This window comes from Vidua chalybeata, chromosome 7 (genome assembly GCF_026979565.1).
Source record: "Vidua chalybeata isolate OUT-0048 chromosome 7, bVidCha1 merged haplotype, whole genome shotgun sequence".
NCBI classification, from domain to species: domain Eukaryota; kingdom Metazoa; phylum Chordata; class Aves; order Passeriformes; family Viduidae; genus Vidua; species Vidua chalybeata.
The window spans coordinates 20901678-20924041 of NC_071536.1; the positions used below are offsets into that span (position 1 = coordinate 20901678).

Sequence of the window (22364 nt, forward strand, 5' to 3'; positions counted from 1 at the left end):
GTAAAGTTGTATTACTGATGCTTGAAAAAATATGGAAAAATAAAATCTATTAAGCTATAGAATGTAGGTTTACCATTTTCAGCAGTACCTCACAGAATATGCATTTATACTTGCTGTTAAAAAAAAAAAAAAAAAAAAAAAAAAAAAAGCTGTACTGTTAAAACACTTTGATCAGCAATTTGCTCTATCTGGGAGTGTCCAAGGACACAGGCAAAGCAGTATCTGTGGGCAGAAAAAGAAATGTCTTTTTTTGGATCAGCAGGGAAAAGCTGAAAAATAATTTATAAAATATCAAAACAAATTCTGAGCATTTGCTTTTAACTGCCATTCAGCCTTGAAATATGCTGTTTCTATTTCTATTTAAGCCTGGAATAGTTTCTGACCAAATGTTGGGGTTTTCCTATTGGTACAATCTAGCTTGCCTAAATTATTTAATTTTCTTTTATAGGTCATTCTTATGCAAGAAGCTAAAAGAAATTAAATTTGCAGGATGAAAACATGGCACAGGCACTGCTGGTACCACCTGGACCTGAAAGCTTCCGCTATTTTACTAGAGATTCCCTCGCAGCTATTGAAAAGCGTTCTGCAGAAGAAAAAGCTAAAAAGCCCAAGCAAGAACATACAGATGATGATGATGAAAATGGTCCAAAACCAAACAGTGACTTGGAGGCAGGAAAGACACTGCCATTTATTTATGGTGACATACCTCCAGGAATGGTATCTGAACCTTTGGAAGACCTGGACCCATATTATATCAATAAAAAAGTGAGTGAATTATGTTTTGCACAAAATAGAATATAACTTTATTCATTAGAAAAGTTTAATCACAAAATGTGATGGTTAGAACTATCAATCTGCTAAATATCCAGAACCATCATTTTATTTAACAGAACTGATTTATGCTCTTCCATATTGTGACTGCTTCAATTCTGTTGAGTTACTTGCTATTTACTTCATTGTAAGGAAGATGTGTCTTCCTTGATCTTGCCTGAACTTGAGCACAGAATGATTTTTTTTTTATTTCAATGTAATAGTAAGACTGGATATGACAAAAGAGATATTCTAAGCATGGTTTTGCAATGGAAATAGTTGTAGATAACAAGATAGTATCCACTCAAGTTAGTGAAATAGAGGACTGTAAGCATGTTCTTTCTTTCTGTATAGCTATATAACATATGCAAACATACACATGAAATACATGTATCCCTGTATAGGTAGCCTATAGAGTCTCTGTAAATGTTGGCTCATATGAAACCACCACAATGCAAACTATTACTTGAGGTGCTTGGGTTTGATATGATAGATCTCTACTGCAGAGCTGTCAATTAGAAGTCTCTTGCAGACCATGACAAAACTTATTTTTGAGGAAGGAATCGAAAAAAGACATTTTTGGTGTACTGAAAAGTTTTCATACAGAAAGACCAGAGCAAAGAGTTATGAAATAAAAGCAGTGTATCTAAGTTACATGTGTGAATGCAACACATGCAAACTTCTAAAAGAGGTGCATTTTCTCTTCCAATTTGGACAGGCATGCACAGTCCTCCTTTTCACATGATCCCCAAGTCAGGAACTCAGAGATAGAAAAGGTAGTTCAAACAGATCCATTCAAGTTAAAAGTTTCACTTTTTACAAGTCAGGATATGCAGCAGAGTGTATGGGTTTTGGTCTTGTACTGATGATGCAACCAATTGGAAGCAGACGGGTGTTATTCAAGTTAAGAGAAAGACAAGGAAAAAAACAAGTATATTTTCATAGCTGGGATTAGCTGTAGACAGTTTGAAAATCCTCTAGGGTTTGAAATAGTCCAATCTGGGAACAAGTAAAAAGTACCTTAGGTCCTGCACTGATTAGTGAAAGTACAAGAGACAGTAAGAGCCAGTTTTCCTCTATGCTCTTGTTTATTTCTGTGTGCTCCTTTAGCAGCATCAAGATGTTCTCTCAGTTTCTGATAGACTTCCAAGTGTTGTGGGTCAGGAGAGTGAAGGAAGATGAAGAGGTGGATAACACCCCTAAATTAAAAAATGCAGAAGGTGTTTTATGGAGAAGTACTTGGGACTATCTTTTCCCATCTCTCTGAAATAGAAAGAACTGAACACAGTTGCTCTATTGAGGACTTGAAGCATTCCAGGCTGTCATCAAGATAAGAAATTTGATCCTGAGCCACTATAAAAAAATCAAGGCATAAAATACTTTAAACTCCAAAGAAACTTTGTTTGCTAGAAAAAAAAATAATGCAAATAATAATCTCACTTTTGTGGCTAAATTTGTGGTTGCCTTTGGTTTGTAAAACAGGTTTAAAAATTATGGCCTCAATAATGGGAACAGAAAATAAAGCAGAATCTGTATGTAACTGCATAGCCTAAGAGTTGCCAAAGTTAAATAAACAAGGAAATGTAAAGAAATTAAAGTTCAAAGAAGTAGCATTGCCAAGGCTTATTTAAATTTATGTGGTTTGGGTTATAACAACAGTTCCATGGAAATTCTTACTTACAATATAATGTCAGTACTAAGCCCTTTTCTCAACCAGCTGCAAAACTTCAGTATTGTAAACACAGGTGAACCCGGTGGGAAGAAATGATGATGTCTGACTCCAGTTCAGAAGGTTGAATGATTTCTTTATTGTAACTATACTATAATACATTAATATACTATTTTAAAGGATATAATAAAACTACAAACCTATGTGTTCTAACTGCTATATCTAACTAAGTTACAACTCATGACCCTCTTTGCAAGAGTCCCGACACAGGTGGCTCTGATTGGCCATCAGGCTCAAACAATCCTCCCTAGGTAAACAATTTTCTAAACACATTTCACATGAGAAAAACAAGGAGCAGAAATAGAAATTGTTTTCTCTTTCTTTCTTCTGTGCTGTTCTGTGAAAAAATCCTGAGAGAGAAAGAAATGTGCTTGCCGCACTTCAGGAATAAAGTTGTCTGAACAACTGAAGTTTCAGAAAACCTGAGAAGTTCTGAAGTATAGTTTCTAACCTCCATTGATCAGAAAAAGTAGACAGATTTTTTTGGAACAAAAGTGCAAAAGCTCACACTAATTATGGATTTATTAGTATGGAGAACAATTAGTAAACTGTAGGATCTTTAGTTGCAGGTGACATCTGTGTTTATATTACCTAGCAATATAATTATGCTCAACAGAAAACAAATGGACATCTTAAATCATGGACTAGAATTAGTCATCCCTCCTCTGGTGTATACTCGAAACTACCCTTAATCATTGACTTGTCAGTGCAGAGGAAATCATATGTGAATTTAGTCTGTCTTCGGGCTCAGCTGCAGCAGTGACCTTGGGACAGGCAACATCTTTCTAGCATTTCCAGCTGGGTGAAGGACTGTAGGGCAGGGAGAAATGCCAAGGAGTGTGTGTCCCTTCTCTGCCATCCTCAGTGTTAGCTTGATGTTTTTCTGTGAGTAGGCACCAGCAACACTCCTTTACCTATTTTCTTTCCTACCATGGAGTGGTTTTCTTTCCTTCCCTGAGATGACTGTCCAAGTAGGCAGTAAAGGCCACAGAGAGGGCAGAATTCTTCTGATCACAGCCAACTTTTACAGAGAATGGAAATCAACATGAAGAACAGTGATACTTTATAGCTCTGCTGAGAGTGTAACAAAGACTCTATTATGTTAACACAAAGCAGAGCCATTACCATCCACAAAGAGCAAAAGGAATGAAGAATAGTTATGTCCTGAAGAAATTTCAAGCAGCACCAAAGATGCAAGTAAACCTCATTCACAGACAAATACACTTAGGCAATGACTGCCCACAGAAACAGAATGAACTGAACATAAACCATAGGTTTATTGGACCAAATTTTAAAAGATAATCACTAGCTAAATTTTCTGCTCACATATAGGGAAAGTAAGAGCACATTGTTAACAAGAAAATCAGCAAATTCTTTTAAAAATATTTGTTGTGATAGGATGCCAAATCCTGGCGTCTGTTTGTCTCACATTGCTCAGAACTATGTTAGCTAGCAATATATTAATAATTTTAATTTTTTTTCACAGATATTTATTTTAGAAGATGCATATAATTGATATTGGTAGTATTTAAAATAGAAAATGAAAACAAAATTATTTTTAAATTGTGGTTGATTTTGTAATGACAATTTCTCTTTGTCTCTATACCTATGTGTGTATATAATTCTGTCAAGTATTTGTTCCAAATACAAACTGGCATTTAGAATTGGCCTTTTGCTATTTTGGTTTTGTTTGTGTTTGCTCACAAGGTGGAATACATTTGATAAATTTTAATCACTTTAATCAAGGACTTCATAAGAAATATAATTGAAATATTTTTGTGGCAGAATCTTGCATTTTCCTTCTATTGATAAACTATTGCTGTTTGTTATTCCCACAAATTTTAATTACATCATAATTCAGTTAATTGCTGGAAAATTTTGCAAATTGGAGAATTGGCTGTGGAAGACTTACTCCATTGTATTCACAGAAATCAGTTATTTTCGTACCCCAGGTAGACAGTAGAATGGAACTTGTACCTCTCAGGTGAAGAATGGAAACTTTTAGTAGGAGGTGAAGATATATATGTAGTCAACATTGTATTTTAATTTTGTATTTCTTTTTTTGCAGACTTTCATAGTATTGAATAAGGGGAAAGCAATTTTCCGATTCAGTGCCACGTCTGCCTTGTATATTTTAACTCCTTTTAATCCCATCAGAAAAATTGCTATCAAGATTTTGGTACATTCATATCCTTTTTTCTTAATGTTGATTTAAATGTTGCTATTTAAAAATACTTAGTGATCGAAATAATACTTTTCATGTGGATATACAAATAGTGCCCATGGGAGTGAACTATGCTAAAAAAATATATGTTGCTCACATTTAGAAAAAGGAGCAATATCACATGTGGATTGCAGTATGATCTTCATCCCTGCTGAGAGAATTCTCTACTGAACCACCTAAATCTGTCAGAGTTTAAATATCAGGCTTAATATCTAAAAGGAGACCGATCCCATACCAAGCCCTGCGGCTAAGGCCACATTAGTAACAAACCATTGCACTTGAACATGTCTAAGGTCACACTTTTACCAAGACCAGTAGTACTATTCATGAACTAGACTCACTTAGCAAGGACAAAAGAGCATGGGTAAAGAGCAGCTTTTTCAACATTGCGTTTTCAGCTTTGGGATAGGTGTCCTATAAAAGATTTGAGATAAAGGAGAGTATTTTCAAATATATTCAATCATGTTCAAAGAAAAACTCAGACCTAAACAACCAACCTCTGACTAAAGATCTTTTAGAATGATCCACCTGTCTTAAATGAGTAATTACATTTGGGTAGTCATTTCATGATTTACAGAGTTAAAGGTACATTTAAACCTCATTTAAAACCTGCTATAATTACAAAAGTATTGCATTTTATTTATGGAAGTGCACCATAATATGCCAGATGGCATACCATTTAAAATATTTAAAATTATGAGCAAAGCTTTGTTTTTAGGCTTTAATTAGTTTGTCATGTTATTTGTACACATTTGTAAGCACTTAATATTTTTAAGTTATTTCCGTGTTATAAAGCTGTCCTACTTTTCTGACCTATGTGCCTTAACTATAACCTACATTATTCAGCATGCTTATCATGTGCACTATTTTGACCAACTGTGTATTTATGACCATGAGTAACCCTCCAGACTGGACAAAGAATGTAGAGTAAGTTAAACATTTTTACTTCTTTATTTTTATGTCTTTGTTTTTGTGTGACTCCAAACAAGAAGCATTTATAAAAATGTGAATGCCCGAGTCAGGAAGAATCATATTCCATGAGATCATCAATACCTTTCCTGTTTCCTCCTGAACAACTTAAATGATTTAAGAGTAACACCATGTTTGTTTAAATTATGCCTATGGAATATCTGAACTTCTGCTGTGTAGTACAGACAGGAGCGCTTGTCCTTGGATATTCTGAGCTGTAAATCAGACAGGGAACTACAGATGTGCACGTAAAATTGTGCATATGAAATTGTTGCCATACCTTGCTTGGGTATCCATGATCTCATCACAGTGGGACTTTCATCGTGCCTTACTGATTTGACCTCATAAGTGCCTGCCACAAAAAGGACACACAACTCACAAACCACAAGAAACTCAAATTGCCGAGGAAAGGGCCATACCTTTGAAAGAGTAACAAAGAGCTGACCTAAATAAGGAATATTTCTCTTTCTAGTTCATGGTTATAAATGCATGTGTATTCTTTAACAAAATACAGATATACATGTTTTCCTCTGAAATACTGTAGAATCACAGAATGGTTTGGGTTGGAAGGGATCTTAGAGATCATGCAGTTCCAAACCCCTGGCATGCAGGGACACCTTCCTCTAGGTCATATTCCTCAAAGCCCTTTATGTTTTTATTTGAAATAGTACTACGCATGAAAAATCTGCTTCTAATCACTTGTTGCTTCTTTCATTCCCTCCTTTTCTCAAAGAGCCATTACTGGTTTTTATTTATTTATTTCTCTGCACAAATGAACCTTACACTGAACCTGTTTAGAAACAACTACCATTAACTCATTCCCAGTTAACAGTGATGATGGCTTGCTAGAGTTGTAGAGAGTCTGAAAGAAGAGCAGTAGGGTCTGTAGGTCGCGTTCCTTTATTCTGGAGGTCCACAGAGATCTATGTGGGTCTCAGGAAGTGCCTGCATTATGCTGGTTATAACTGACTATTCTATGTTGTTAAATGAATAGCTGCTCCCACACCAGGTAAGCTGGTAATCTTGCTCCCCATCTTTGAGAGTAACAGTCTGGGCATGCTTTCTTATATTTGATGATTATTTATGAAATAAACAGGCATTTGTATAGTTATTATTCAGAATTGATTTTTACAAAACTCTCTAAACTAAAAAACCTTTAAAGACCTAAAAAAACTTTTCAGTTTTTGTAACACTTAGACATCTACCTGATTTATGAATGCAAGCAAAGAGGCAACCCTGTGAGTGTCAAAGAATGTACATATAAATATCAAAGTCTGAAATGTATCCATAAATACTAGAGTCAGAAATTATTTGTAAGCACAAGAACTGAGATTAAACCAACCTTTTAGAAAATCAGTAGCATATATATCAGGTACAAATTTCAACAAAGACTGAACAGCAACTACAATATTTAGGGCAAGTGAAGTTAATAATTTACTCCTTTCTCTTCCAAATACTTTTTCTTCTCTTTTAAGTCATCTTTGCTAAAGAATGGCACTGTCTGTAAGTATGCAAAACTCCATGATTCCTGCTCTGATGATTTTCAGGTACACTTTCACTGGAATTTATACCTTTGAATCACTTATCAAAATTCTTGCAAGGGGCTTCTGCTTAGAAGGTTTTACTTTTCTGCGAGACCCATGGAACTGGCTTGACTTCAGTGTCATTTTAATGGCGTAAGTGGTTCAAAAACTTTTTAAGCTTTTAGGGCATGAAATTAGTGGTAAATATTATTATAAGTGTATTTATTTAAACATAATTAATTTTTGCAACCTTTGAAGCTTAGACACTGTATAACTAACACATTTTAGTATTCATAAATCAAAGTAAAATACGGCAGAAGCCGAAATGGAGTGTCAGCCACTAGTGCAATTACTGCTGAGGGACACTAATTTCATGGCCTACATTTTTCTGCTCACCAAAAATGAAGCCATCCCTTTGACTTCATGTTACCGTCCCATTACAAGCTAATTTGTTTAACTAGATGTTCAAATACAAATCAGTGAGTTTCACTTCAATGACATTTAAGCAAAATTGATGAAAACAATTATTAAATTGAAATGTACTGAAGAGACAGGTAAATTTTGAAGCCTGATTGCTAGTATTGCCACAGAGGTTTTGAAGACCCACATTATTAGTATAAGCTCTGCCTCAATTCTGAATAACTGTGATTTAATCCTACAGGTATGTAACAGAATTTGTAAACCTAGGCAATGTTTCAGCTCTTCGAACTTTCAGAGTATTGAGAGCTTTGAAAACTATTTCTGTAATTCCAGGTAAGAAGTAGTTGGTGTCAGGTGTTAGGCCCCTCATATCTCCAACTGTTATTTGTGTGCTGTCATTGTGTTTGTGTGTGAACTCCCCTATTACAGATATGTGACAGAGTTTGTGGACCTGGGCAATGTCTCAGCGTTGAGAACATTCAGAGTTCTCCGAGCTTTGAAAACAATATCAGTCATTCCAGGTGAGAGCGAGGTTAAACACCGAGGCTGACTTTCGTTCATTGAATTCACTTCCTTTGAGCATAAGTCTTGCTGTTTGCTGCTCATGTTGCAAAAAAAAAAAAAAAAAAAAAAAAAGCATGGATCATTAACCTAGTTTATGATTCTTTGCCTTTTCAGCATTAGCTTCTTTTATTTTGCAAAATCAGCCTTTGAGTTTAACAGAGTCTTGCATGAAACACAAAATATGAGGCCTATGGGTTATTTTGCTTTGTTTTTCTGCATTTTATTGTGTATTGACAAATTGCCTCTACATTACAAAAGCTTAGTGCTATGGTGTTCTTGGTTTTGAAATTTTTCCTTTTTTTTATCACTTAAAATTGACACTAATCTTAAAAATAAGCAAGTAACAACAAAAGAAGATACCAAAAAGGAAATAAATTATGCACAGGAAAATTTATCAAATGCAAACTATTTTTTCATTCAAAATTATTAGCAATTCTATCTCATGCTGCTTTGCATTGTTGTGAAGTCATGTTTAGAATTAACTGGAAACTGAATTATTGGCAGAATATTTAATGCAGAGAAAAAATAGTAAATGCAATCAAATCTGTACTAGGAAAGCATGATTGATAAAGTTTCCTGTTTGAGAATATTATATATTCAATTTATTGGAATATATGTACATTGCATATTCATAAAAAGGAATCCTTTTCTTTCATTCATCTTCACAAGCTCTGAGGCTGCTCATGAAGCTTTACCTTTCGAGAAATGAAAAATAATTTCTTTTTAAGTGTCTGCATGGCCTCTTAATTATATGGGAAGGGCAAAGATACTCTTTGATAATTCCATCGATCTTTTCTCTTTGCAGGCCTGAAGACTATTGTAGGAGCCCTGATTCAGTCTGTGAAGAAGCTCTCAGATGTGATGATCCTGACTGTGTTTTGTCTGAGTGTATTTGCACTGATAGGGCTGCAGCTGTTCATGGGCAACCTGAGGAATAAATGCCTGCAGTGGCCTCCAGACAATTCTACTTTTGAGATAAACATTATTTCCTACTTTAACAGCACAATGAATGAAAACGGTACTTTTGTTAACATGACAGTGAGCACGTTTAACTGGAAAGATTACATTGAGGATGAAAGTAAGAATTTCTTATATAAGTATTTTAATATATTTGTGGCTAAAATACATAATTATTTGTGACCAAGTAAAGAACATTGAGGGGTTTATATTTCTGACTTATGTAGAACTGCTTACAGTCACTGATTTACAGAGATCAAATACAAACAATAAAAAAACAACAACCAGAAAGGTTCCTAAACATGCTACAAAGGGATCAGTAGCTAGCCGCTGTGATTTAACACAATTTATTTTTATTTTACTTTGTATTGCTTTCAGGTTTATTTTATCTACTCATATATATTCATAATGCTTTCTACACAGCTCATTTTTACATTTTGGAAGGACAAAGAGATGCCCTACTTTGTGGTAATAGCTCTGATGCAGGGTAAGACCCTTTCAAAAATTCTATGTTATGCTCTGTAGAAAAAGAAGTAACATGAGATCTAGTTGCAACTCCAGATTTAGCAGGGTTACAGAACTTAGGAGTTTTGCAGCTAAGTGAGAATTTCTTATTGAAGTCGAAATGATTTACACTCTGGCTAAACAAAATAGCAATTAACAGCCTTTTTCCTGCTTGATTGGAAAATGAAATTGGTTTTATTGATAAGATCTGAAATATTTTAAGTCTCCTTTGACGATTTAGAAAGTAGGAGGAAGCAAAAGTTAAAAGTGAGAAAGAGAAAATGGAAAATATTAAGAAAGCACAGCAGTGACTTCATAGTTCAAGACTGAATCTGTTTTTTCAAGCCTAACTCCTTCACTTCTGGCAAATTCTGCCATTTACATGTGCCAAATTATAAGCCTAGAATTGTTAGCTGAAGTTAGATGCTTGACTGGCAGTAGTGAAGAGGTTTACTAAAAATATATCTATCAGCATTATGTGGGAAATCCCTAATACTACAATGGGATTTAGCTAATAATATTTTTTAATCTGTCTGTAACCTTAACAACATTCTAGCAATTATTTCTGCCAGGAAATAATTCATTTGGAATAAAGATTCTATTCACAAAATGTAATTGAAGAGAATTTTAATATTTAGGTAATTCCAACCAGTGAGTGGATGAAAAGGACATGTTTCATTTACTATGTTATTAGTTAAATTCTTGGGAACTTTTTTTTCTGATTTAATTTAATTGTAATTTATGGATTTTCTGTTGAAAAATAATGCATATTCTTCCAAAAGATAATACATATTTTCTAGAAGGGAATAAAAGTTTTGACTAAGTCCTCGTATTTGACTTTCACAAAGGCAATGCCCAGAAGGATATATATGTGTGAAAGCTGGCAGAAACCCCAACTATGGCTACACAAGTTTTGACACCTTCAGTTGGGCTTTTTTGTCACTGTTTCGGCTAATGACTCAGGACTTCTGGGAAAACCTCTATCAGCTGGTAAGAAATTATTATGACTTAAATAGTAAACTGTTGGTGATGTTCAAAATTACATAAATAGGCTTATTTTTGCATGAGCTGAAAAAGATAAGTTGTGGAATAATATATAAATATGCTTTCTACTCCCTAGACACTGCGTGCTGCTGGGAAGACATACATGATATTTTTTGTTCTGGTGATCTTTCTGGGCTCTTTCTATCTGATAAACCTGATCCTGGCTGTGGTGGCCATGGCATATGAAGAACAGAACCAAGCAACCCTGGAAGAAGCAGAGCAGAAAGAGGCAGAATTTCAGCAGATGCTGGAGCAACTGAAGAAGCAACAAGAAGAAGCTCAGGTAATAATGGAAATTGTACTCTCTGAACAACCTTGTTCTTAAGGCAAGGAAAAAAATCTTCTGTGATTAAGAACACAAACAAATTGTGCAATGAATTTCAGAAAATAAAAGGTCTTGTTTACTATGCAAGTTATAGATGTGTAAATAGCCAATGAAAACCAGGAACTATCCCAACAGTAAAAAAAGCAAGCTAATGGTACAGACAAGAATGTTACTTCATTCACCAAAAGACTGTAAAAGTAAAATATTTTTCATAAGAGGGCTCTAGAAACCTAATTTAAGTAGTCATAAATAATGGTGCTTTTATGTTACAGATCTTTTAAATAGCATGAACATAGTCTAGTGGTGTTACTTCTGGTTTACAGCTGAATTAGAATTGCCAAGCTTGATGTATTTAATAATTCTCCCCAAATATTCACCAAACAGAGAGAAGGATTGTAATCAGTGTTCTTCTAGGTTTCTATCCAGCAAGATAATTAAAAATATCCCTAATTGAAACTGTAGTATACCAGAAGTTTAAGTATTCTTAGAACAGACAAGCAATATTCAAAGACAGATGAGCAATATTCATAGCAAAGATATCCTTTCAGAATTCTTTTAAAGTTATTTTTGTTTCCTTTGAAAAGAGAAGAAAATTATTTAAAGTTTTACGAGAAAAAGGCATTCTAATAGATATTTTTGTGACAGCTTTTCTTATCTGAAAGTAGGATATATGCAGGATTTCAGGTCTGTGAGTCAGCCATCTGTCTAATTTCTGGACTAATTTTCCCTTGCTTTCCAAATGGCATTTAGAAATTTTCAACAGGACAGTGTTTATAAAATGCCAGCACATTTGAAACTCCTATGAAACTCTATTTTTGGTAGTACTTTACAGGTACTTTCACTAAGTTAAAACGACTCCATGAAGTGCTAAGAAAAAGACAAACTCTCTGTCTTTTGCTTGAAACGAAACCTTTATGTATGACTTGTGAAATCTCATTAGCATATCTTTATGTTAGTCATTAAACTTTATCCCTTCCAAATTACTAAAGGAAGAGTAGAATCCTGCAAAAATCAAATTTAGAAAGGTTGAATGTCAGCAAAGTGTATATTGCTGGGTTTTTCTTAAATCTGATGTTTTAATGCCTTAAAGGCACTAAATCACATTATACTAAAAAATATCAGCAGGCTCATTTAGATGTTTGTGTATCTGAGAGTGGGGGGAAATGAAGCTGATTCACACTTGGAATTAGAAAGAACAGAATAAGAAACAGAGACTATAAGTAAGGTTGAATAAAGACCCTGAAAGTAATATTTTTTTTTTTTAATGAGCAACCACTACATTCATTATAAGCATTATTAGTCAGGATCTCTTTTGTTTGTGAAAACATTAGCAGAAAGTAGGCAGTACAAGGTAGATCACTGAAGTGTTGAATTAGTTGCTAAGGCAGAAATTAGTCTGGGACCCATCTCTTCACCCCCTTGACACTGAACCTATTCATCCACAAACTTAAGTCATCACAGTGGTTTTTGGATTGCCCCATTTGTTTGAACTTTACTGTTAGTATTATGAAGTAGATGGGTGATGACTCAGCATCTGCTGCCTTTGTTGGTGTTAGAGTCTTTGAAGGATGATATGTATGACAAAAATTTGAGTATTGCTTTTTTATTTTATAAACACTTCATAATCCTTTTAATACTCCATTTAGCAGAAAAAGTCTGCATCAAGTCAACTTGTATAGCATGGGTTGTATATTGTGGCAATGAAAGACATTAATTCATACTATGAGCTTTCAAACTATCCTTTCCTGCTGTAAAGAGATATGTCATCATTCCTGAACTACTTGGCATTGAATATAATATGTTTTGCTGGATAATTACTAGTCATCTTTGTTATATAACCCTAGTCTCTTGCCATTTATCACACCACCCTTTTTTTGTAAGCTACGAGCAGCTTATCAGCTCCCTAAAGAAATTTCCACTACGGAATTTCATCGCAATCTCCCACAGTTCTTTTAAGGAGAGTACTGGACATACTCTCAATTCTTTTTTTTCATGACTAAAAGAACCTTTCTCTAATGAACCAAAGCAAGTAGGCTGACCACTGTAGTTAAAGATACTGGTCCTGAGTTTTGGGATGACTCTGCTCCAGTAAGACATCTCACACCTTTCCACAAAGAAGAAATCTAAACTTATTTTCTTCTCTCAGGCTGTAGCATCAACAGGAAATAAATATGTCTTTGCATATCTATAAGAAAGACCTAGAGTGCAGATACAGTGGGACATGTGGAGGAGAAACATGAAGAGGGAGGAAGGACTTGAAGACGTGTCTAGAGGTTGTGCCTGGTACCAGCAAAGGCAGAAGGAAAGTAAAGAGAGTGTTCTTACTGTGAAGACAGTGAGGAAAGGCTGGATTCAACTGCTTTCAGGGTGCTAGCTGGATTTGATACATTAACTCACAGAATGAATGTTAGGCATTAGTTTTCTCTATAAGAGCTCAGAAGGGATCAGCTGAATTAGGCCACGATGTGGGGCTTTTCTCAAGAGAAAATAGAATAACAGGTCCAAAATACATGAAAAAGCACTATGTTAATCCTTTTCTGACTCCTTTTATTTCAGACAAGCGTCTGGTGCAGCAATTCTTTAACAAATAGTGTAGCTATTGTTCTGCCGAAGTTGGTGCTTCAAATAACTCATGCTGCAAAACAGTGAGGAGCTATACAACTCAGTAGTTTTATCTTCAGTACAATTTGTTTGGGTATATTTACACACTCGAGAGTGTATGAAGAGCATTATTATCACAGTGGTAATAAAAACCAGTTGATAAAAGACTATAAAATTATTCTTTTTTTGGCCTACTAAGAATACCTTGCTTTGTAACCTGACAGACAACAGCAGCAGTAGCAGCGGCATCAGTTGCATCAAGAGATTTCAGTGGTGTAGGGGGATTAGGAGAACTCCTGGAAAGCTCTTCAGAAGCATCAAAGTTGAGCTCAAAGAGTGCTAAAGAAAGAAGAAACAGAAGGAAGAAAAGAAGACAGAAAGAAATGTCTGAAGCAGAGGACAAAGGAGATATCGATAAGTTCCCCAAGTCTGAGTCAGAAGACAGTATCAGAAGGAAAGGTTTCCGCTTCTCCACAGAAGGAAGTCAACTGACATATGAAAAAAGGCTCACTTCTCCTCACCAGGTACAGCACTCTATTTTACTAAATCATGTGTGTCCACTCCAGTTTTATTTTCACTGATATTACAGCAGGTTTATATATTGGAAGTTATGTAAATGATAAGGGAAGGAAAAATGAGTGGTAGTACCATTCACAGTGTAAGTTTGAGATGGTTTGACCCATTCTATTAGCAAAGGGATAAAAACAACGTACCAAGAATACTTATAAACTTAATTAACGCATTTCCGAAAATGTATTTCTGAGGATGTATCTAGTAGACTGGAGAAAGAAAGATTGGTATTCATGCATTAATGAACCATACATTTTCTGTTCTGGATCCATTTCAAAACTATAGAAATATGTGGGGTTTTTAGCAGACTGCAACATCAAAATACTCTGCACAGGAAAGCCCACATTACCATTAATTTCTATTATTTTCCTTAATTAGCTTTTTTAATGTGAAGATGAGAAAACTAGCACTAGTACTGCACAATAAGGACAAACTACACAGGGATCTTTTGGGCCTGTATGTGTAGCAATTTAGCCATACTGTTCTTTTTCATTAGAAATAATGGAAAATCATTAGAAATCATAGAAATCATTGGAAATTATGGAGAATCATTGCAATCATAGGGAAACAAGTAGTTTAAGAAGGACCTCTGGAAATAATTTAATCCAAAATTCTAAGCCCTACTTCCATAAATCACAGGGTCACTTTTGTCACCTAAGCATATGCCCTCCATACTTAGCATTGGTGAGGCCTCACCTTGAATCCTGCATCCAGTCCTGGGTCCCTCTGTACAAGACAGTCATAGAGCTGCTGTAGCAGGTCCAGAGAAGGGCTGGTGAAGGTCTAGAGAGTGAGTTATATGAGAGAAGCTGAGGAAGCTGAAGGTGTTTAACCTGGAAAAGAAGAGTCTCAGGGAGCACATTATCACTCTACAACTCCCTGAAAGATTGTGGCCGGCTGGAGCTCAGCCTCTTCTCCTAGGCAACCAGTGACAGCTTAAGAGGAAATAGCCTCAAGATGGCCAGGGGAATTTGAGGTTGGTCATCAGGAGGAATTCCTTCATGGAAAGGATTGTAAAAAATCGGAATGGACTACCCAGGGAGGTAGTGGAGTCAGTGTCATTTGAAGTGTTCAAGAAATGACTGGACATAGCATTTAGTGCCATGGTTTAGTTGACAAGGTGATGATCAGTCAAAAGGTTGGGCTTGATGATCTTGGAGGTCTTTTCCAGCCTAAATGATTCTGTGCTACCGTTGCATATTTCAAGGCTACACTCATTACGGCATTTTTTTAAAACATCACTCAAAATGCATCTCTTCAAAGTGATAATGTGTGGTCTGAGCCAACAGATTACTTTTACCTACAAATACCACCCAGGTTAGGAATAATTTCTTAATCAAAGAAGCTCTTGACAGTTTATTATTTTTTGCAGTTGTAACAACGCTTTGGGGCAAAAGTTGACAGCATACAACTAAAACTTAGGTGCCACAAGAGCAAAATAATTGCAAACAGTAGAATTGATAAAGAAGAGCTCATTTGTTTTGTTAGCCATAGAGAATATCCCTGGTGAGACAGGGTCCAGGGCATGAAACGATAAGGCAGAATGGTAAGGGGAGATAATCTGCTCATTGGGCCTTTTAAGAGGTTTTGTCCTTTGATACCATATTCCATATGCAGATGAATGATGCAGTTTGCCAGAAAAGTCAAGCCTTCCTTTCAGTCCTTACTTTCTGATAGCATGTAGACACATATATTTCTGGCTCTACATGTGTTAAAATTGCAGCCATTTTGGCTTATATCTTTTGTCTCAATGCAGCAGGGACTTGCAGAACAGACATTACTTCTCCCAAATCCCTGAGGGGGCTGATCCAATTAGCTGTACTCAAAATGTGGCAACACATATTGGAAAGATTGGCCTGCAAATAAAACACAGCAGCCATGGGAACATTCTCTAAAAGAACAAGGCTATCACTGGTAGTCAGATGAAACCCTGGTGAGCATGTAATTTTTTGAAGGACTGTACGTTGCCCAGATATATTTACAAGGAAATGTAAAAAGGGTGTAGTAATTAGTTTACTGCTTTGTCAGAATTCAGTGTCATGTTCCATAGAAGCTAGGGGCTTTTTCTTGATAAAATTATATTTCAGTATAAGCAAAACAGCACTTTTTCTCCAGCCAAGTTTACATAAATAGGTTAGCAAAATCATTTGGCTGGTATTTTTTAAGTAACTCAGCCTGAGGCTGACAGCCATCATAGAAAATTTCAGCCCAAACTATTAAAATTTGGTGTAGCTGTAAGAACAGAAAACAATACACCTCGTAATGGTAAACACCTGCCAGGCCTTATAACAGGCAATTCTACCAGTTCAACACACACATAATGTGTGAATTTATACATCTGACTATGCATATACACAGATACATATGAGTTGATATATGTATATATACAGTGTTTGATTTTCAAGGTATTAACATAGGTTTATAATATAGGACAGTTTTCACTTTCACTTTAATTATCCTGGGATCAAACCCATTGCTATTACATATGAGGACTTACCACCTGCAGAAATAGTGAAAAAGTGACAATAGTCTCAAACCAGGTTTTTGATGAACCAAGATGTGAAGATTCGCAAAAATGCAGAACTGAAGAAGGCTGAATGTCAGGTTACTTTTCTCCACAATTAGTACTTATTTTATTTATTCATGAATGCTGTTAATAAAATATGTAGCAAGGGAGAAGAACACTTCATTAACTGGCTTTTACTGTAATTAAAAAATGAATTACCAAACACCACAGATTTATTTTTCTCACTTGTAACAGAATATTTTTAGGTAATGGTGTCCCTGGTGAATACTTTCTTTGAGCTGCCTGATAAACAAAGTGATACCTTCTGGCAGGTGTGTGTAACCTGCTATGGCCCCTGGAGAGCTATGCCTAAGAGTGCTGCTGCTGTATCTCCAAGCTGCCCCTCTGTCTTCTAGTTATTGTTCCCACACTATTGAGCCCATTGGGAAGAGGTCAGTCAAGTTCCTTACATCAGTTTAGAAGGATTTCAATGGCAAACTTAAGATCACTTCTGCATCTATCAAATAAAACAGAATAGAATGATCGGTGACCATTATTAATTATCTCTAGGAATCCAGGGGATGAAGAAGAGAAGTAAAAGACTTTTAGCTCTGTACTGTAATTGAAGGAATAAAAGACAAGTACCTTTCAATACCACAATATCTTGATAGTGATGTTGAAAACTGTCTCCAGCACAGTCCATGCCAGTTCAATGCACCTTCTTCACTCAGAACTGTTCAACCTTGCTTATGTCTTCTGCACAACTTTTCCTCAGTCCTGCTACATTACCTTAAAAGAATTTTTCCCCTCTGCTTCAGGTCCCCTGGTGAGCACATTCCCCTAGTGGACACACTTATACTATGGAAGAAAGTGACTATCCTTCTTCAAGCACTGTAACTATTCATTGAAAAGCCAAGAATGTACAACTTTAGTTCTAATGCTGTTTCATTTGGTTTGTTTTCAATCTTTTACAGTCTTTGTTAAGCATTCGTGGTTCTCTGTTCTCACCAAGACGCAACAGCAAAACCAGCATTTTCAGTTTCAGAGGTCACGCAAAGGATGTAGGATCTGAAAATGACTTTGCTGATGATGAGCACAGCACCCTTGAAGACAACGAGAGCAGAAGAGATTCTCTCTTTGTTCCAAATCGACATGGAGAAAGGCGCAACAGTAACATTAGCCAGGCCAGTGTGTCATCTAGAATGATACCAGCGCTTCCAGTGAATGGGAAGATGCACAGCACTGTGGATTGCAATGGAGTGGTGTCCTTGGTTGGAGGACCTTCAACTCTAACTTCACCAACTGGTCAGCTTATACCAGAGGTAATTGTAAGTAAGACAGTATTTATTACAGTTTGGTTCAGGCACAGAATTTTCTCTTATTCCTCATCTCTGCATTCCTTATAATTTCTTAAAGAAATAATTTGCAATGGTTTCTAAATAAGAGAACATAAAGGAAAAATAGTCCTCAGCCTCCTATGTCTAAGCCTTCATAAAGTATGATATTCTTGCTTTCAGCAAGAGATCTACACATAGAAAAAAAACATTAATTGAATTTGAAAATTTGGGTATAGTTTCACTTCAACAAAGTAGATATTGAATATATAAATAAGGCTATAGCTTGGAAATATGCATAGGAAAACTCCTGTAAAATGAAACAAAAGCTAGCTACTACTCTCATTATAGTTATTAGAAATACCCCTTTCTGAATTCTTCTCAAGGACTTTTTTCTCTTTCATGGGAAAAATATGTACAATTCCTATGTCCCTTTGAAATTATATAACATTTTAGTCTCAGTTTCAGACTTCTGTAAACTAAGATGTTCTTTCAAACATTCAGATAAGCAAGCCTTTTTCATCTATAGTAATAATAATAATAATTACTATTAATTACTATTAGTATTATCAAGGAGGTACCAAGCAAAATTTTTTTTCAGCCAGTCATTTAAATGTGAACCACCTTTGGTCCCACGCTATGTTGGTATTGGGTCCTGCAGTTGGTTATTTGTACCACTGTACAAAATTCCCACTGAGTTCCTCAAAAAAAGAAAAAAGAAATCCTGACTAGAACAGAAACATTCAGTGAAAAGCTTAGTACATTGCACCAAGCTGATTCGATTATCACTACAATATTTATGCAGTAAATACTGTTAATTGGTTGTTGAAAAGGATGATCTAATTCCTCAGTATTTCATTTACAGGGCACCACTACAGAAACAGAAATAAGGAAAAGAAGACTGAGTTCATACCAAATTTCCATGGAAATGTTGGAAGAGTCTGCTGCAAGACAAAGAGCAATGAGCATAGCCAGCATACTTACAAATACAATGGAAGGTATTTAGTGCATTTTATCTGACAGGCAGTTCAGTGAAGTTCTGCTAACTATGTGTACAGAGAAACTATTTACAAAATTTTCTTTGTAAATGTAAAACTGGCATGTGGAGTCTCTGAACATCAGATACAAAAGGCTTTTGAGCATTTCTAAGGTCATTTACACAAACTGAATGCTTAACCATGTTTCATGACACTTTCCAAAATACTACGTTACGGAGTGGACTAATAGTGATAAAATAAAAGTATCTAGGGGATTGCCAGAGCCTCAAACAGAAAATATAGAGAGTTTTTTTTTCCATTAGACATCAGCAGGAAAAATCCATTAAGATAACACAGGAATTGCCACAATAAAGGCAGTGATGTGCTAGAACAGTCATTTCCCTTAGGCTTTAAATCCAAAGATAGACAATAGGAAATTGGAATGAAAAATATGAAGGAAAAAAATTCATGCCGATGCCCACCAAGTGTCTTAGGCATTTCTTAAATTTTCATAGTTATGGAATTTATAAAAATATTGTATTTTCTGTGTAAAAAAGCATACTCTTTGGGATTTTCTTTTCTTATTTAATGGAAAATGAGTATGCTCACTCTTCATACATATACCATTGAAGCATTTTTATAAGCTTGAAGGATCTATCTGCTGGATAGTGGCAAAGTGTGGCATGTGTTACAGTCAGACCAACCTTGCAGATTCAACATATATTCTAAACCAAAAAGAAATTACCAAGAAACTCTACAGCGTTATTAAGCCAGTACTGAAATATAATTTTAAAGTGAGTTCTGAAGCCCTTTGCTCTCAGATAAACAAGTAGATCACAAGCTAATTGTAGTCAGAAATATTATATCCTATAGGCCCTTAATTATTAGTTTTTTCTAAAGAAAATTGTTCTCACAAACTTCTATCTTTATGGGTATGTCTTCCTACTTCAATGCAAGTGTGAGCTGTTGGTACCTCTTAAATCTTGGTTCTCCTCTCTGTAAACAGGATATCTCCTTAGAGAGTGCTGCATTCTTCTTCCAGTTAAATAGTTTGTCCTTCCTGTCTCCTGACTAGAAAAAAACATGTCAATGTAAACAAAAATTTCCTGATAGTTCACCTCCTTACCCATATCTGGTTTCCACCATTTCAGAAATTGCTACGTGCAGCAACAGAGTCTGTGTCAACTCAGCACCCAGTGTGAGTGGCCACTTTTGTCCAAGGCTGGTGCTATTCTGCATTTCAGCATTCTGAGTTGCATGTTCAGAAATGTGATTATACCAACCAATCCTTACATTCCTTCAGAAGTACTGACTTGTTATGGTTTATAAGGACTATAGAAAGCTTTAGCTACTTATGATAGCCTTTTCTGCCTGGTGAACTTGTTGGTTTCAGTAGTTTGAAAGCTTTTAACTTCCGGTAATTCTACCCATATAGGACAATATAAGAGGCAGAAATCAATCCACTATCCTCAAAGTGTGTATTTTTGCAGTAAATCTTTTTTAGAAAATCTGTGAAACAGCTATTGTAGCAAAATCATCCATTCATGTTATGATGATGGAGAGCTCTTTGTGTTCTAAGGGATGCCTACAAATGAGAAATTTCAGACAGGTTGATGCCACTATGCAGAAATTTAATCGCAACTCTTGTGGACATTTCTTATATATTCTGTACTCTAATTATATCTCACTTGAGCAATCAACAATCTTCCTTCTACACTGACCTCGAACATCCCATCGCATTAGATATTCATCCTTGTTATTATTACCTTAGAAGAAGTTACTATTCTTCTGTAACTTTGACAATATTGGCAGTGAAATGGAAGAAAAAAACAGTTTCCAAAGATTCTAATTGAGAGCAGTTGCTAAACAGTTGTTTTGCTAATACAGATATATGTTGCTCTGTTTTTCAGTTGACACTGCAAATGTACAAGACATTTTCAAAACAAATTAAGTTATAATTAAAAAATAAGGAAACAGGCATGAAATATGTTAAAAATATCAATTCAAAAAAAGAAATTATAGTTATGCACTCCAAATAATTTATCTGATATTGTAATGCTTCAGTGTAGTAGCAAATATAACCCTTCTAGTATTTCAAATCAAAATATGTATCATGTTACGTACCACAAAAATTGTGAATCCTTTATGAAGCTTATACCAATTATATAATAGGTCAGTGATGAATGAGTCATGTTGACTTTTAATATCTGAAATTAAGATATCTGCTGTAAGCAAGTTAAGTAACCTAAACTAAATGTCTAGATTCTCCCTGCTGTCCTGAGAAAGACAAATACATTTCTTCCTTTAGACATTTGTCTCAGATGATTTACTCTTTAGTGAATGGACTGCACTCTCCACTGGTGGTAGAGGATCTTAAATAAATTAGATGCCTTATTTTAAGGTACATAAACATGGGTTATGTTAGTGAGAGCAGTTTATTTGATTGATATAATCTTCTCCCATATTTTAAACAAGAACTTCCAAAAGATACATTTGCAATAATAATTTTTTCTATTTTTTTCAGAGCTTGAAGAATCCAGACAGAAATGCCCACCATGTTGGTACAGATTTGCAAATACTTTCTTGATCTGGGATTGCTGGAGTCCATGGTTAAAAGTAAAGCATGTCGTCAATTTAGTTGTGATGGATCCATTTGTTGATCTTGCTATAACTATTTGCATTGTTTTAAACACCTTGTTTATGGCCATGGAACATTACCCAATGACAGAACAGTTTAGCAGTGTCCTTTCTGTGGGGAACCTGGTAAGTAGTTTGTCATGCACTACTTGATGTAAAAATACCCTTTTCTAAACGAAGAAACTTATAAATATATTGTGTTTGTTTAAATCTATTCCATAATGTCTTTTTATCATCAGTTTAGAAATGGTATTTATGATTTTCACAGGTAAAGTTATTTTTTTTACTGGAGCCTCTATCTTTCATGAATATATATTTTTAACTGCTATAATGGAATAACTGAATATGTGTGGAAGTTCAGCCTTCACTGGAATGCCAGATTTCTTGACATCTACCTTGGTTTTTTTCTTTCAAATGTTAAAGTAGATTATGCTATTTTTACCATGGTACTGATATAACATCACAGAAATCACTCTTCTTCTGTATAAAATTGATAAAATATTCAAAGTCAGAATTTCTCTTGGAATTTTTTTTCAATTACACTACAGTGAAAATATTTTTACAAAAAATGTATGTTCCCAAACTTTTGTTGTGCTGCACAAACCACTGATCACTACGCACATTCAAGAAAGTGTTGAGTTAAATTCTGGATTTAAAAACACTAAGATGC

The 22364-nt window shown here is 35.2% G+C and overlaps 1 protein-coding gene across 13 annotated transcripts in view; it reads left to right on the forward strand.

Moving 5' to 3' along the window:
• Positions 1-483: 483 nt before the first annotated feature.
• The window catches only part of LOC128791069 (sodium channel protein type 2 subunit alpha-like), a 54872-nt gene continuing 32991 nt past the window's right edge, over positions 484-22364 (forward strand). Inside the window, exons 1-14 of one of the 13 annotated variants that reach the window (XM_053948421.1) lie at positions 499-765; positions 4608-4726; positions 5601-5690; positions 7280-7408; positions 7917-8008; positions 9045-9317; positions 9620-9683; positions 10549-10690; positions 10821-11027; positions 13895-14194; positions 17721-18086; positions 18211-18225; positions 18946-19078; positions 21582-21820. In XM_053948421.1, the coding sequence (XP_053804396.1) occupies positions 499-765; positions 4608-4726; positions 5601-5690; positions 7280-7408; positions 7917-8008; positions 9045-9317; positions 9620-9683; positions 10549-10690; positions 10821-11027; positions 13895-14194; positions 17721-18086; positions 18211-18225; positions 18946-19078; positions 21582-21820 (2436 nt within the window). Of the gene's footprint in view, positions 766-4607; positions 4727-5600; positions 5691-7279; positions 7409-7916; positions 8009-8104; positions 8197-9044; positions 9318-9619; positions 9684-10548; positions 10691-10820; positions 11028-11365; positions 11385-13894; positions 14195-14953; positions 14961-17720; positions 18099-18210; positions 18226-18945; positions 19079-21581; positions 21821-22364 lie in introns of all 13 variants that reach the window. The other 12 variants (XM_053948420.1, XM_053948418.1, XM_053948428.1 and 9 more) reach the window with 12 other exon arrangements.